Source organism: Cricetulus griseus, chromosome 2, assembly GCF_003668045.3.
Source record: "Cricetulus griseus strain 17A/GY chromosome 2, alternate assembly CriGri-PICRH-1.0, whole genome shotgun sequence".
Taxonomy (NCBI): Eukaryota; Metazoa; Chordata; class Mammalia; order Rodentia; family Cricetidae; genus Cricetulus; species Cricetulus griseus.
The window spans coordinates 418,727,540-418,743,723 of record NC_048595.1 but is presented as its reverse complement, the minus strand read 5'-3'; the positions used below and the strand labels follow the sequence as shown (position 1 = coordinate 418,743,723).

Sequence of the window (16,184 nt, the reverse complement as noted above, 5' to 3'; positions counted from 1 at the left end):
CTCACGGGAGAACCACGTGCCTCTGCTTCCTGAGTGGTGGATTAAAGGCATGCAGCACCACCCCTTGGCTTATGTGATTTGATAGGTTTTCCCTTCCTAGATTGTCAGTTCACTTATCCTATGTCAAGAAAAAAGGAATCCATCACTCTAAGATCTGACTTCAAATATTGAAAAAGTAAATAAATGTGCAGCATGAGCTTAGTCAGGACCCTCACTGAGGATCAGAATAGGCTGGGCCGTTCAATATTTCTAGACCTGCCAAGTATACATAGTTAACAGCCCCTGTCTCAAAACAAAAACAAAAACCTTAGGTTGGTTGGGTTTATTCCCACCTGAAATGCAAACCTGAAACATCAAGTTAAGTTTCATGCATCAGGTTTCAAGCAACCCCAATTCAAATTCCCATACTTCTGTTTTATTCCCTGTGGAACACATTCTAATTTGATACTATTCTAGCTACTCCTTTCTCTTTGGTGTATACCTATAATCTCTTCTACTGTGATCCTTCCTGATTCACCATCATGGCACTACTCAAATGTGCCATCTACTGCACAATGTCACTAAGTACTGTGGCTAGACACACTCCAGGTACAACACATTATCTTCAGGCAGAAAACAGTCTGAGCAAAGACAATCATGACTCCTGAACTCGACCATGAATCAAAACAGCTTTGTCAGTTGGAAACAAAAAGTTTTCAGGACCAAGGTAAACACAAGAAATATAATGCCCTGTGGACAGAGAAGTGGTACAAACACACGAGCCATGTTTTAATTAAAATAGAATTTATTAGCTTTTCTTTTAATATAAACATGAGAAAGAAAAACCATGTTTAGTTGTAGCATTCTTTTCAAAATAAAACTGCAATCAATACTTGAATCTCTAAGCTCTGAACTCCATAAACGATGTGTGTGTGTGTGTGTGTTTTTTTTTTTTTTTTTTTTGAGGTGGTAGATTGTAATATTTCATACATCCTTAACATTTATGTCTGTCCTTTAAAAATGATGAACCCAGCAGCACTTAAGAGCGTGTGAAGGAAGCATTGCAAGAGAAAGTATTCTTGGCCCACAATGGTCTTGTTTACAGGTAAGACTCCCAAGGCTACATGTGAGAAGAAATAGAATGCACATAGTTGAAAACACAAATCTTTAATTATTTCAAATTTAGGTGCTGCTGTCATCATTTTCCTAATCATTTCCTCCCTGCCTTTTAAGGCCTGTGCCTAGGGCGCTCCTGGGTGCAGTTTAGAAGGCAGCTGCACTCAAGCAATTGTGTGGGATAGATTTTTTTTTTAGGGTTCCTAGGTGCAGTTTAGAAGACTCGTGCACCCAGGCAAACTTGCAGGATAATTTTTAATTGCTCATTTCACCTGCTGTTTAAGGATCTGATTCCTTTTCATGTACTATATATAAGTTAACAGTGTTCTTCATAAACTCCCTTAACTGAATGTAAAGACACTTGGGTGATCAAAGCAGTTAGAGCCCAGCCTGGCAAAGAATGACTTGAGAAAAGGAGTACTTCCATGGAAATACACGGCAGCCCCCAGATCTCAGTGCAGGTTTAAACTCTGATACCTGTAGAGTTATAAACGCTACAAACTAATGAAACATTATTTAAAAGTTTTACTTTACCTTTTCAACTTAATCCCCCCAAATTTGGAATATCAAGCCTTTAGCTTTAATTTTTTGGTTCATAGTTTGCAATCTTCAAGAGAAAAAAAATTAGAAGCTTAATTATTTCAAATTAGTAAATTAAAACTTTCAAATGATGTTTTTTGTGAAAGTCTGTGGCTTTTATACTTCTGTCTCAGTGTCCCCAGAAAGCCCAGGCACAGAACATTAAGTGTAAAGCATCACTAATTTTGGGGACACCTTGTATTTTTGCTATTTGCTCATGATCACTGGACCACTATGTTGTTTGGCATTATGAAAATATCTTTTAATACACTTGTTTAACAATGAGAAAAATCATCTGAAAATGAGAAGCACCATTAATAGTTCACAGGAAATGCAGCGAGGACCCAACAGAAGTAGTCAACAACTGATACTTTCTCTTTATGGCTCCAAACATACCAAAATGCTAGCAAGCAGTGCTTGCAAAGAATACGAATGGTGAGTGTTACCCAGCAGCTTTTTGGTAATTTAAACTGATTGCCAATAATGACTAGCAGCTTTGATGACACAGTAGGAGAACTTTTAATACCTAATGATGCTACAATCTGCTCCTAGGTGGTTTCATGAGTGTTAAGTATCCCATGCTTGGGGCTGAGGAGTGTAGCTCAGTGGTCAAATGCTCACCAAGCACATGCTAAGTCCTCAGTTTGATTCCCAGCACCACAAAAATGGGAAGGAGTCTCATGTTTTAATGGTAATACTGAATCATCTCTAAAAGCATATGCAGCAGTTGGGGAAGGGGCAAGAAAAACAATAAAAACACAAGCTATATGGTTAGTGTCTTTAAACTCTAAAAGTCTGAGCCAAGCATGGTGATCCCAGCACTTGGGAGGTAGAGGCAGGAAGATTAGGAGTTCAAGGCTAGTCTGTCACATAATGAGTTTGAGGCCAGCCCAGGCTACATAAGACCCTGTCTCAAATGAAAGTCTAAAAATTGAAACAATTTAAAAACCTCACATATTTCACAGCCATTGGCCTACATGGTAAGCAATATCTGTGGTGGTCAGAGCTTTTGCTTTGGAGTGATTTTCGTAACTGTTTACATTACAAAGGACAGAGAGTGGTTGCTTTGACAAGGTCCCATTCTTTCCTATGGAGTCAGCAGTCACTGTCCAGAGTCTCTTGAATTTGAGGTCTTTCCATTCAGTGGAGTCCAACCTCTGCTGGTCTCTGACCAGGAGAGGTGCTATTTCTCCAGTCTGTCAATGAGGAGTCCTTGGTGTTCTCACTCCTCAATGTCTCTCTCTTAAGAGAGGATGGCATTAGAGCGCTGAATACCAATGAAATTATCAGCGCTTAAAGATCTTCTCATAGCAGCTCTACACAAGTCTTTGTATTTGTCTTCACACAACCTTGAAATGGCCTAGGGAAGGCAATCAAACAGAATATAGCAGTTTAAAAAAAGAATGCAATCTTAAGGAAAACAAAACAAAGCAACACAAACTACCTCTAAACAAATGCAGCCACCTGGGTTACCTGAGGATGAAGGCCTATAGAGCTATGCAATGGGGATACAACTTCCTGCTGGTTTTCCTAATCTTTTCAGGGTCATGACTTAATGCCTGGAAAGGGGGTAATTAAGTTACCTAAAAACTGGGTTCCTCAGACTGGAGAGATGGCTCTACAGGTAAAGTGCTGGCTGTCCACACATGCGAGCTTGAGTTTGGATTCCTTGACCTGTGCCAGGTGTGGTAGCACATCCCTGTAATCCCAGTGCTATCAAGTGAGGAAAGGAGGATCCCAGAGCCTCAATGAGCTACCTAGTAACCCGGTGAGCTAGGCACCCAATTTCACAATGTAAAAAGTGGAGAGTGACTGAGGAAGACATCTATGTCAGCCTCTGGCCACCCACACACGTAAAATTGAGTTCTCAAAGACGTAGATGCTGCGACAGTTTTTTTTATATCAATATGTGTAACTGTTCCCTAAGCATGAGCGTATACCTATGCTAAAACAATTAGTGTTTACTCAGTTGTTAAAATTACATTCAATTTCCAGTGGTCTAACAAGATTGGCAAGTGCTATACTTAATAGCAGCAGGAGTCTAATGACTATTTTACTAGCACATTAAGTGTAGAACAATATTCTAAGTTATCAAAGTACCTTAAGAAAGTTCCATCCTAAAGAATGTGAATCATTGTGACCAATTTCCTAAACATTTTAAGCCATAACTATAACTTTACCTATGTAACTTCCCACTTTCATCTTTAAAAAACATTTTTATTTATGTATTCGTGTGGGGGAAGGTTACTCATGGATGTCTGAAGGTGCCTGATGCCATGGAGCTCGAGTAGACAGTTGAGAGACACTGGGTATGACCACTGGTATTTGAACACAGATCCACTTTCAAGCCTCTGAGCCATCTTCACGGCCACCATCACCACTTTTATGAAAACACTATGTCATTCCTATATTCAGTATGAGGAACACATTTACATTTTGCATCCTAAACATAGGTCTCTCAGCTTAGCCACTAATGCTGTCTAGTAAACTCATGTCATGGTATCTGACAATTTGCCAACCCAGTGAAATGCAACAGAGTTGTGATATGTAGGTAGGAATAATTAATATAATTTCAGGAAGTTATCTATATATGATTATGTGGGAATGCTGAGCTTCAATAGGGAAACCATAACTATATTACATTTGGTTAAAAAGACTGAATTGTGAAGCCGGGCGTTGGTGGCACACGCCTTTAATCCCAGCATTCGGGAGGCAGAGGCAGGTGGATCTCTGTGAGTTCTCCAGAGCGAGTGCCAGGATAGGCTCCAAAGCTACACAGAGAAACCCTGTCTCAAAAAGCCAAACAACCAAACAACCAACCAAACAAACAAAAGACTGAATTGTGATCATAGGAGGCAATATCTACCTCTCTATATAATGTAGATACTTGTAGAAACCATAAAAGGCCCAGTAAATATGATGCCAGAGATAATAACCTCTTCAATGTGCTAATTTAAAAGCTTTCCATTGTCTTCACAGATGTTGGCCGGGTGGCTAGCAGCAAACCCCACTTAGTGAATGCAGCCTTACCTCTAGGTTCTGTGCTCTTTCTTTGCTGAGAGGAGCAAACAGAAAATTCAGGTTGTTGTCATCGGCTAAGGAGCGAAGGTCAAAGTAGTATTTGGCATAAACACTGGCAGGAACATTAATATTGAACTGGAGTAACTCCAAGAAATGCCTTTCCATCTCATTCCTGGGGAGGAGGAACACAGCAAAACCCACACAGGACAATTTTACTCAACTGGGCTATCTTCAAAATCATCATTCAGAGCTTCCAGAATAGCTGTAAATTCTGTTTTGGAACACATGAAGGCTACCCAGCTAGATTAATATACTAATTCTCAAACAAGGTACAGCTATTCGTGGTCCTTTCTGCATCCCAGCACTCTGAGTTTGGGGAGGGGAAAGGTTACAGCCCTCCCTCTCATGCACTCGTGCTGCTGACTTGCAGGCTCATTCTTCAGAGTTCCATTAGTGCAGCTGGACTATCCATACTCCACGCTCACTCACAAGGCCCGCTATAGTGAGCAGATGAAAGGAATGATGTATGCTGTTTATTAGCTCTGAAGAACTTGCAGACATTTTCCCTGGGCTGATAACAGGAAGGGGCTTATTGAAGTAGAGAAGCGCCAACAAAAGGAGTGGGCACGTCACCACGGCAACAAATGGATCCATCGAGAGCCACGCTATTATCTCTGGGGGGAAAAACTCTTGAGGCAACAAGGATTCATCTCAAATAAATAAATAAATAAATAAGCCACACTGGATGGGAAAGGAAATCCCATCCCCCTGCCCCAGCACATGAGGCTATGTCAAAGGGCACAATGCAAGTTTCTGCTCACCTTAATATTACACTAAGGTGACAAACTGTCACTATGACAGTCAAGATACTCATTTTAAACTTTGGAAAGCAGAGAGATCAAAGACATGCCTTGGCTACACTAAACCCACTTTAGTACACTATCTGGTAGAACACTGTACCACCAAACCTGGTTCCTGTGCTGGGAATAAAACCCCAAGACACTGAGCACTTGCTGCCCTAGCTAGGACAGAATCTGAAGAGAGGGGTGAGCTCTACACAGAGGGAAATGTGGACAGGGAGCAATTCTGTATTGTGTGACCATACTGACCTTACTGAAGGGTTAAAAAACATAAAATCAGAGTAAACCTGATCATAATACCTGCAGAAATTATAGAAAAATTATAAATAATTAAGCAAGCACAATTAAGGCTTGTCTTAGAACATACTTACTTGGTTTCTTGGTTCTAATTTTTTAGTATTTTCTTCACAGCCTCTAAAAGTGTCCTTCTATACAGAAAGTAGGTAAAATATGGTTTTCTCATTTGCTAAAATTAAAGCTAAACAGCCTACTTCCAAAATTAATTTCCTGCTCATATGGCAATAAGCCTATAGAAATGTAAATCAGATAATGTTTTGATAATCAGGTAATCAAGACTTAATTTGCTACAGGAACAAACGTACTTCACTATCCCTTTTATATTTTCTCCACTAATACATTTTAACTGTGTTGAAATACAGTCCTTCATGGGATTAACATGTCTATTAATAGAGGTTTAATCACTAAAGAAAAGCATTATGCCAACAGAATATGCAGCTTCTGGGTTTTTGTTTTTTGTTTTTTCACATGGCTGAATGCACACTATTTACCGGCACAGCACATTTTCTGAGAAGCAGCTGCCTAGTTTTAACGTATTCTTTTGAACAGAAATATATCCTAACAAGACCATATATGGTGGAAAGTTTTAAGGAAAATCTGATGAATACCAATTTTTGACTTTTAATTTAGACTAAAAAAAATAACTAAGGGCAATACAAATAGCCAACAGCAGGGGAAGGAGACAAATGCATATTAACCTCCTCATGCCCCTCAATTCTCGAAGATCATAAACAAAAGGTGACTGTTAGGAACATGGCTCCTGGTGTTTCTCTGCGCACAACAAAAGGTACCAGAGCCTCCACCACCACTGCCCTTGCAGTGGCTCCACATCCGGGAAACCCAGTGTTTTCAGAATCTTTTCTGATCTTACGACTGTAACTAGAGCACCTGGCAGCCGAGTTTAAATTTTAAATTTAAGGCTGACTACACATTTTGCTTTTTCCCAGGGGCCATTTGGAGATGATTGACAGTGATCAAAGTCACTCTCCCTTGGTAACTTCCAAAAGTATGTCCATCTGTTTCAGATTTTGTTGTCACATCCTTTGGTAAGATGGCTACCAGTGCCACAATGAAAGTGACCATTTTCACCAAACACTCCAGTTGCTACCAACAGTAGTCCCTTACTTCAGTTATAAACAGTTTGGTAATTCTGTGACAGTCCTAACTACAAGAATGGGTAATTTCTATTACCCTCATCATATCTTGATCTTCATATGATGTTCACCATAATCAAGGAGCTTTTTCATACTATGCTATTTCTTAAGTGCTCCCCCCAAAGACATTTTTACTGCCAAGTGGGCACTTTCAGAGTTTGCAGGAGACCTCTCTGGTGCTCATCTTGCTTGCAGACGTCACAGCCTTGCCTTCACAGCATGAGTACTGTATGCCCAAGCACCATGCTAGTGGCCATCACTAAGGCTATGTATGCTCTCAGAGATTTGGGCTGCTGTGGCTGGACAAGGGCTGGTGAAGCCCCTGAGCTGTTCCAGCACTGCCTGCCTGAGAGCAATCCCAGAGCTTCCTAGCCCACCAGAACCAATTTCTAAAATAAACACTCCACATGCAGAGGAGGCAGAAGCATCTCCTGAAACTTTGACTTTTGTACCTTATTTGTTATAGATGCTCAGATTTTAAAAAGGGGAAAAACAAACAAACAAAAAAACCGGTGTGAGTCTAGGACCAGCAGAAGTAAATACATAATGAAAGACTCAGGCTATAACCTTGCAAAAGTCCAGAGTCTCTAAAACATGAACACTGACAGACACATTTCAAAAGCCAGGCACGTACCCCTTAAAAGGGGAGTAGAACTAGTGGATTGTAAAAAGCAATAAAATATATACTGTGCTATGCTGTCCTTGTAAAAGTCAACAAAACCATAAGAAAAATACCTTTCAATTTATCAAACACATTATTATAAATACTTCATCAATACCTACCAATTAATGATAGAAGATATGAACTATTATACAGCTGTATAGAAAGAATGTAGTTTTATGCCTATTTCCATTAGCTGTTCAAAATAGCCTTTAAAACATTCTTTAAATTTTATGTAAGAATTTATGGGAGCAAATTAGAGAGTTGTCAGAGGAGGCATACTGTAAGGAATGTTGACCCGATGATTATGTGTAGTCCATGGAAGCCTGTGGCTATAAAGAATGTGGATCCGTAAATCCCATCTGAGATTGAAAATGAGGTTTCTAAGTATTCTGATGCTTGAAGGGCTGTGAAATAAACTTCTAGAATAATTGTGATTAACAGGGCTTCATTTATATTATTTCTATTACCTTCTATGAGGCTGTGGTGGGCTCAGGTAATTGAGACCCCAGATGCTGGCAGTACCGATGTATTTAATAGTGGGACTTCAAGGGGGTTTAGTGGGGTGATGCCTGTAGGTGGTCAGCAGCCCCCTAAATCGTGGGTAGGCACTAGACTAGAAATGGTTAGGAAGTTCACCAAAACTTTACAAACTCACATGTCCTCAACTGTGATGTCCTTGAGGATCTGGCAGTAGTCCACATTCCATACAGCCTGATCATCCCAAACCTTGGAGGCAAGAAGAATGGCTCCCAAAACAATTCTTTTCCAGTTAGTAGGACAAATGTCGATCTCAGCGTAAGTTAAAAGTCTCTCCAAGTAAACCTGCAAAAGGAGAGCACTGGTCTTTGATTCGGTTCACTGTGAGTGCTGAATTTATGACTGGCAGGCCTCCTCCGTGTTTGACTAGGCAGTGCTGCAGAGACTTCAGCAAGAGGTCAGACTTCTCTGCTGCTTACCTTGCCCAGGCATCAGAGCAATGACTGTCACTTAGTAACAGGCATCCTGAAGAATGGTACAACCTTCAAACTTGCAAAGCAGCAGACAGGCCCAGTGCAGACTCAGGCTGTTCAGTAAATCTCAAGTCTCTCCCGTGTAATTTTACAGGCACACCAGACTCAAGTGTCTAAAACCAAGTCACTCTGAGCACATTTAAGTCTCTTCCAGGTCACAGTGACTCTTGTGTGGAATGAGGACAAGAGAGCCTCCCAGTGGCTACTGGGCAGACAGCACCACAGGCACAGTGCCTTTATAAGGGACCACCTGCACCCAAGGGTAACCCATTACACCTCATTTCCCCCTCTCCACTGTCACTTCCAAGAAGCCATTTTTCTCTCTTATATAATCTGTCAGTTCTCTTGGCTTTAAGGTGGTAGCAGAGCTGCCAGTCTATCCCTGGGACTCTTACTGGGGCAGTTTGTGAGCCATTCTCTTAACACAGCAAATGCCTTTGCTATAAGCAACTGGGTGAGGTTGGTTGAGTGAAGATTATGGAGAAAGCTCTCACAAAGGTATCAGTTGTTCCTTGGTATCCAAGGGAGATTGGTTTTAGGACCAAAGATGCTTAAGACCCATACATATAAATATGTATATGTGGCAGTGTTTGTATGTATATAACCTCCCTTCCTTCCTTCCTTCCTTCCTTCCTTCCTTCCTTCCTTCCTTCCTTCCTTCCTTCCTTCCTTCCTTCCTTCCTTCCTTCCTTCGTGAGACAGGGTATCCCATGTAGCTGGGACTGGCCCTGAACTTGTCATCCTCCTGCTTCAGTCTCTCAAGTGCTACAATCACATCTGCGAGCCATCATGCTTTATCCCCCTATGCTTTAAATCACCTCTACATTAGTCACAATAGTAAAAACAATGTAAATGCAAATGCCAATAGTACTGTTGGGAGAATGACAAGACTAGCTCCCATCAACTATTTGTGATCTACAGTTGGTAAAGAGCAGGTGCTGAGCTCTGATGTGGAAGGTACCCACAAGTGGTATATAAATGCTTTATGTCAAGATGAAAAGGGAAACAAATTGACTTTTAAAGAGTCAGTCACTTTTGTTTTTGATTTTGGAGACAGGAATTCTCTGTAGCTTTAGAGACTGTCTTGGAACTTGCTCAGTAAACCAGGCTGGCCTCGAACTCACAGACACCCAGCCACCTCTGCCTGAGTGCTGTGATTAAAGGTGTACACCACCACTGTCTGACCAAGTCAGCCACTTTTTAAAGGTCATTAGACTAATGACTCAGGTTTGGGAATGTTGTCCACCAAATAGTACACGTTCTTGGTGAGATTACCCTCCCATCCCCACATTCGGCACTCTCAAGTATCCAAGGATCAAGGATCAGGTCTCTCAGAGTCATCCCTGCTCTTTTTCACAGATAGTCAGGGAGCAGTGGAGCACTGCTCACCTTGGCTGCCCTTCAACAGGGATGTTAGGTGCTGTCACTCCGGCTAACACTTGTCCTCCTGTGTCAGTGGGAGATAGGACATTCTTTTCCCCAAACTGAAGCCAACTCTTCTATTTGATGGCTCCACTCCATCCTACTGTGCACAACACTCTTCCCCAAATGGCTTTTTTTTTTTTAAAGACTCTTTCCCTCCATCAGAGATTTCATTTAATATAAATGTTTAGATTGCTCTGATGTCACTTCCCATAACCCCAAGTGCTGCTTCTCAAGACCATGTACAGATCATGTACATGCCAGCTCACCTCCAGCCCACTTCTTAGTGCACACACCTGTGTGTGCCTCTGGTTGCTATCACTATTCTGAAACAGCTCATGCCAAGCTTACAAGTGCCTTCACTTACAAACAAGTATGCTTTTATTGCAACTCTCCAATGCCTAGTTATAGAAGCCTAAACTCTACGTTATCCTGTTCCAAACCTGTTCTTGCTATCTTCATTGGTAATCTGACAACTTTCTATTCTGGGCCATTTTTCATTGCTTGCCTATATGGCATCCTAGCACTCTGCTGGCTTCTATTCTGACCTCCAATTACAATCTACCTCTCCAAAAACAGTTAGGAAACCCTCCTAAATTAAGATCATTTTCCCCCTTGTCAAGACTTACCAAAAGTTACTGTTAACCTGGAACCCATTTCTTCCCTATGAGACTGTGCCTGGCATCTCCCTTAATTCCCCTATTCCTCACTCCCTCCATATGGCCATCCTGCTTTCCTTGAGCTCATGGAATGTTCTAGCATCAAATAATCTTGGCACTGCTCCCACTGCCTATAATACATAAGCTCCTTGACTTTCTCTTTGCAGTTAGGCGATTGTTCAAATGCCACTTCTCTAAGGAGGTCTTCTGTTTGTCCTATCTAAAAGGAAAAGTCTCCAGTCACTTAGGAGCCCTTTATCATGCTCAAATTTGATGCCATATAACAACTATCTGAAATAAACACCTGCAAAAAAATACCTGTGAACTTCCTCATTAGAATATGCTTTCTTCTCTATCCCAGTGCTACAACAATGGTATAGAGCAGCTGTCCAGGGTGCATCTTGTAGCCTCTTATAGTATTTGCCATTGTGGGAACATTCATCTTGATTTCTATTACTCATTCCTGGATTTCCTCCTAGTGTGCTCAGCCTCTTCCTCTATACAATCATCTTCCAAATACTGATGACAGGTCTGTGAGGGCCGTCCATTTTTTATTGCAAATGCTCTCTGCATTTCAACAAATACTTTTAATTCTTTACCCCTGAATCAAATTCATTCTGAAGTCCTGTATATTCAAAGGACTAGACAATGCTATTTTGTTCTTCCAGGAATGGTAGTTCCCTTGTTTACAAGGACCCACCCACTCTTCCAACCCAGTCTCCATCCTGCATTCTTTACCTCCATGCACATAGCACATGTCTCCTCCTCAGAGTTTAACTGGATGCTAAAGGAGTCGGTACTAATCTAAGTGCTCTTTCCTCAGGGTCATACAGTTGACTTTTCACTATGCATCTGCTGCTGGGGTAGTAAAATCCCAACCACTTGAACAGCATCCATTACTCAAAATGATGATCTTACGACAAGCCTTCTGAATGGCTGACATAAATGGGAGGACACACCTATAGTTTGGCAAGTTCACAAAGCCTTTCTAAGATCTACTGCTACTACAATCCTGTGCAACTTCATAGACAGACACAAATGGATTAGCACCCTTTATCACCTAAGAACAGAGAACTGGTCAGTGATCAATCACAACACACACCACAAACACCTGGGGACACTGCCTGGCATGTGCCTTAAACTGCACTGAACCGGTTTCTGTGAACCATTGGGGTCCATTACTGCCTCCCATTCCAGCCCCACTGACATGTCCTGTGTACGTGGAGAGAGATACGACTCTCTCTTACTGCCTTTAATGGCAATTGTTTTGTGATAATAATTTAAACCATGACTGTTAAATTTAAATATGTGTTTTTACATTCCTTGAGAAGGTTCCTTTTATCCTCAGGATAATTTCAGGGAATGAACATATCTGGGTACAGACTTTCTAATGAAGCTTGATAAGAAAGGAACAGCTTACCAACGTCACTATTGCACATTCCGCTGTCAGTTGTGCAGCACTAAAAAGTGTGCGAACAAATCTGTAAATAAATTTGTGTTCAGGGTCATGCTTAAAGTACTCCTCTGGAACTTTCTCTCTCTGGAAGAAAAAAAAATATAAATACTGAGAAAAATTTTAAGTATTCATAAGACAGCAGTCTCCAAATTGTGCCTACATGTTTCTCAAGACAATTTCAATTGGATACTCTAGCTGCTTTTTAAGCATTTATTATGTAAATATGTGTGTGTGTGGGGGGGACATGCACAGCCAAGGTGCACACGTAAGATCAGAGGACAACTTTAGGAATCGTTCTTTTTCCTCCACTATACTGGGGGTCAGACATAGGTCCTCAGGCTTGACAGCAAGTGTTTTTACCTGCTGAGCCATCTTGTTGGCCTGGGTGGTATGACTCAACTTTTTATTTCATTTTTTTGTTTGTATGTTTGTTTTGAGGCAGGGTTCACTTTGTAGTCCTGGCTGTCTTAGAACTCATTATGTAGATCAGGATGGCCTCAAATTTACAGAGACCCACCTGCCTCTTCCTGAACTCAGGAGTTCAGGGACTGAAAGTATGTGTCACCATGCCTAGAGACGTTCAGTTTTTTTCAACATAAACAGTGTGGGATCTTACAGTCAATTGGCATGAATAACACTTCAGGCAATGATGGACCAAATATCTAATACCAGTTCGGTAAAATATCAACAAGTAATACTGTAGCCATCTTAGATGAAGCACTGTATGATGTTGGCAGAATATGGAAGATGTACCCACTGTGAAGCAATATATGGCTGTACTATAATTATCCACACCCACCCATCATTTATTAAAGAGACACACAAGCATATATATGCTCAGGAATTTATAGCCTTCCATTTTCTTCAAAGACTCCCCTAGTTCTTTTTATGCTGAAACCTTACTAATCCTAACATGTCACAGGGATCATACCTGTCCATAATAAATTTTGGAAAAAAATTTTTTTAGTTTCCTATAACCATAGGCTCTTAACACTGAATTGTCTATATAACAGTCAGCCATGTGTGCCTCTTTAGGTATCAAGAGTGGCCAACATATGCCCCAGGAAGTAACTTCTTAAGTTTTTATAGGTTCTTTGATTTTTTTTTTTGATTGATTGTTTTGTTTGTTTTTTCAAGTCAGGGTCTTACTAAGTTGCATAGACTATTCTCCAAATCACTATCCTGCTTCAGCCTTCAAGGTACAGTGTTACAGGTATACCCAAACCACACTGGGCTTATGCCATTTTAACTGATTTAAAGTCTCCTAATTTTGAGAGATTTTACATATTTGTTGGATTTATTTACAAATGTTTATACTATTTAATGTTACTGGATTTCTAGTATTTATACAATCTATTTACTTCCCTTAGTGCACTACCTGACATAGCAGCAAACCTGTTGTTACTCTATCTAGCACAGCCATGAACGACACTCCTTAAAGCTAGGGGCAACTTTCTCCTAACAATCAATGACAAAACAAACACACACGGAATAAAACAGCATTAGGAAAGAAAAATACAATTTAAAAACAAAGCAAACAGGCACTTACTGTGAGTGGATGTGATCGCTCATCAAAAATGTCCAGGGATCGATTTGCATCTCTATAAAGTTTAACAGGTAATAAGAGGCTGTGTTAGAATCTTAGTTAACAACTGTGATATAGGGGAGACTGGAAGGGAAGCCCAACCTTTAACAATGCAAACAGTTTACAGTTCCTCCTGGATTTGTCTTCAAACCTTTTTCTATTCAGTACTGCAGCATCTCCACCAGTTAGTGGTGCCAGTGAAGCAGGTACACTCCTCAACAGGCAGTGCTAATAACCAAATCAGTCAACAACTTAGAACTTGGATGAAGATGAACGACATTTAAATTTCGCCTCTCTTTAGTTCTCTGCATTATGTTTTGTTGTTGTTTTTTTAAGTCATGCACTTGCTTCTTAACCAAATCTCTACAACACTCTCCTCCTTACCTTCCCAGTTGCCATTGCACTTTTATGAAGCAGGACAACTAAAGTCACTAAATCCTGACCCTTCTTTTTAATATTCTGAATGAGGAAATGGAAAGCTCACATGCAACATTTGTGATTTACCTGTGAACTCAACGAGCTCCTTACTACAGAATATCATTTTAATGTGTAATTACAAAGACTCTCAAAATTGAATTCAGTGGATCTGCCACTTTGAGGAAAATATAATCTGTCATGATAAAATTCAAGGTGTCAAGTTTCTGATGTATGCCAGGCAGTTTTTCAGTGTTCATACTTTTTGCTAAGCACTGAAAACAAATGAGTTTTTAACATTATCAAGAAAGGTAAATCATTATTTTCCATAGGACAGGCTATATCATGGAATAATGTACTAGTTAAAGAGTGAGGACTGTCTTCTAGCTTCTTTAAAACAAACTGAAAATGAAGACAGAGAAACAGGAAAACATACTTGTCTTTCTACTAAGTTATACATTAAAGAGATTTGTAAAAATGCAAATGAAATGCAAATGAGATGTTCTCACATTTTTTTTTTTTTTTTTTTTTTTTTTGGTTTTTCAAGACAGAGTTTCTCTGTGTAGCTTTGGAGCCTATCCTGGCACTCACTCTGGAGACCAGGCTGGCCTCGAACTCACAGAGATCCACCTGCCTCTGCCTCCCGAGTGCTGGGATTAAAGGCGTGCACCACTAACGCCCGGCACTCTCTCAATTTTTTTGATGCAGAAAAAGTCATTTTTCAAAAAAAATTATGTTAACAAGATGATTCTTTGGTGTGATTTTTGTCACAATGGGAGTGGACAATTGTAACATTGTTAAATCATCCTGCCATGCATGCAGACACCACATCAAGAAATTAGTTAAAAACTTAGTAAAATCAAGCTTGAAAAATCATGTGCTGGTTACATGTATGTTTCTAATTTTAATACATATAAACCAGCAAGTTATCAATATAATAAAGACATACTTTTTTAGAACCTCCAATAACTAGAGAGTCTTTAAAGGGTCTTAAGAACAAGAAACTCTAATAAAAGATTCAATATTGTAATAAAAGCACTTTACCATCTGATTGATATCTACGGTTATATCTTAATACTATATTTGGTATTATGCAAGGTAATTTGATTAGTAAGATATGTTTTAAGAAGCTCACCTGTTTTTTATGTGGTAATATATTGCTAAGGTTACACTGTGGAAGAAAAAAAAATATTTGAAGCAATTCCATTTTATCATTTTTTAAGCAGGGTTGACCTTCCCAGAAGCCCTGAAATCTTAAAAATAGTACCATAAAGGACACTGAATAGTACTCTGAATTCTTACACAACTGGACAACATGCTGTTAGAGGCATGCTTTTCATTATGATTATGTGTAAATGCTCACACATCACTCCTGTCGTCTGCCCTTCTACCTACGGAACCTTTTGTCCTGTGCAAGTTGTAGTATTTATACGAACACATTTAAGTTTAAAACAGTACAGATTTCTGGTTAGGCCTCAGATTGCAGATGATTTTTAGTTCACTATCCATTTAGCCACCATGGATCATTAGCTTCCTATGGTTCTGCATACTGAATAAAAGCATTTAAAATCACTTCTGTGTGATTCTTAGTAGAAAATGTAAATGAGTGCCTGTAAATCCGCTGATAGAACTAGCTACCCTGAACTAAGTAGTGCTGACAGTACAGGAGTATTAATGGCAGCTATTTCCAAATTAGTTTAAGTGAAATATTAATAGTAGATACAATCCTTTAGACATTCTATTACTCCTAAATTTGCCATAGATGATGTAAACTAGGGAAAAAAGTGTTCTTTTCACCTGCCCTTACCATCTAAAATGAAACTCAAAATATTTGAGGGAAGGCAAATCTGAATTTTAGAAGTAGTTGTATATATTTTAAATTTGAAAATTTGGATTTTGTAACATTATTGGCATCAAAGATGGATACTTCTATAGTGCTTCAGTTTTACCCTCAGACTGATTTTAAAA

General features: G+C 39.8%; 1 protein-coding gene across 2 annotated transcripts in view; it reads right to left on the bottom strand.

The window, feature by feature from the left end:
• Positions 1 to 792: 792 nt before the first annotated feature.
• The window catches only part of Ccnyl1 (cyclin Y like 1), a 36,051-nt gene continuing 20,659 nt past the window's right edge, over positions 793 to 16,184 (bottom strand). Inside the window, exons 5-10 of one of the 2 annotated variants that reach the window (XM_027397101.2) lie at positions 15,352 to 15,387; positions 13,767 to 13,818; positions 12,182 to 12,301; positions 8,326 to 8,492; positions 4,705 to 4,867; positions 793 to 3,034 (exon numbers count right to left, since the gene is read on the bottom strand). In XM_027397101.2, the coding sequence (XP_027252902.1) occupies positions 2,918 to 3,034; positions 4,705 to 4,867; positions 8,326 to 8,492; positions 12,182 to 12,301; positions 13,767 to 13,818; positions 15,352 to 15,387 (655 nt within the window). In that variant the 3' untranslated portion in view covers positions 793 to 2,917. The remainder of the gene's footprint in view (positions 3,035 to 4,704; positions 4,868 to 8,325; positions 8,493 to 12,181; positions 12,302 to 13,766; positions 13,819 to 15,351; positions 15,388 to 16,184) is intronic. The other variant, XM_027397102.2, reaches the window with a different exon arrangement.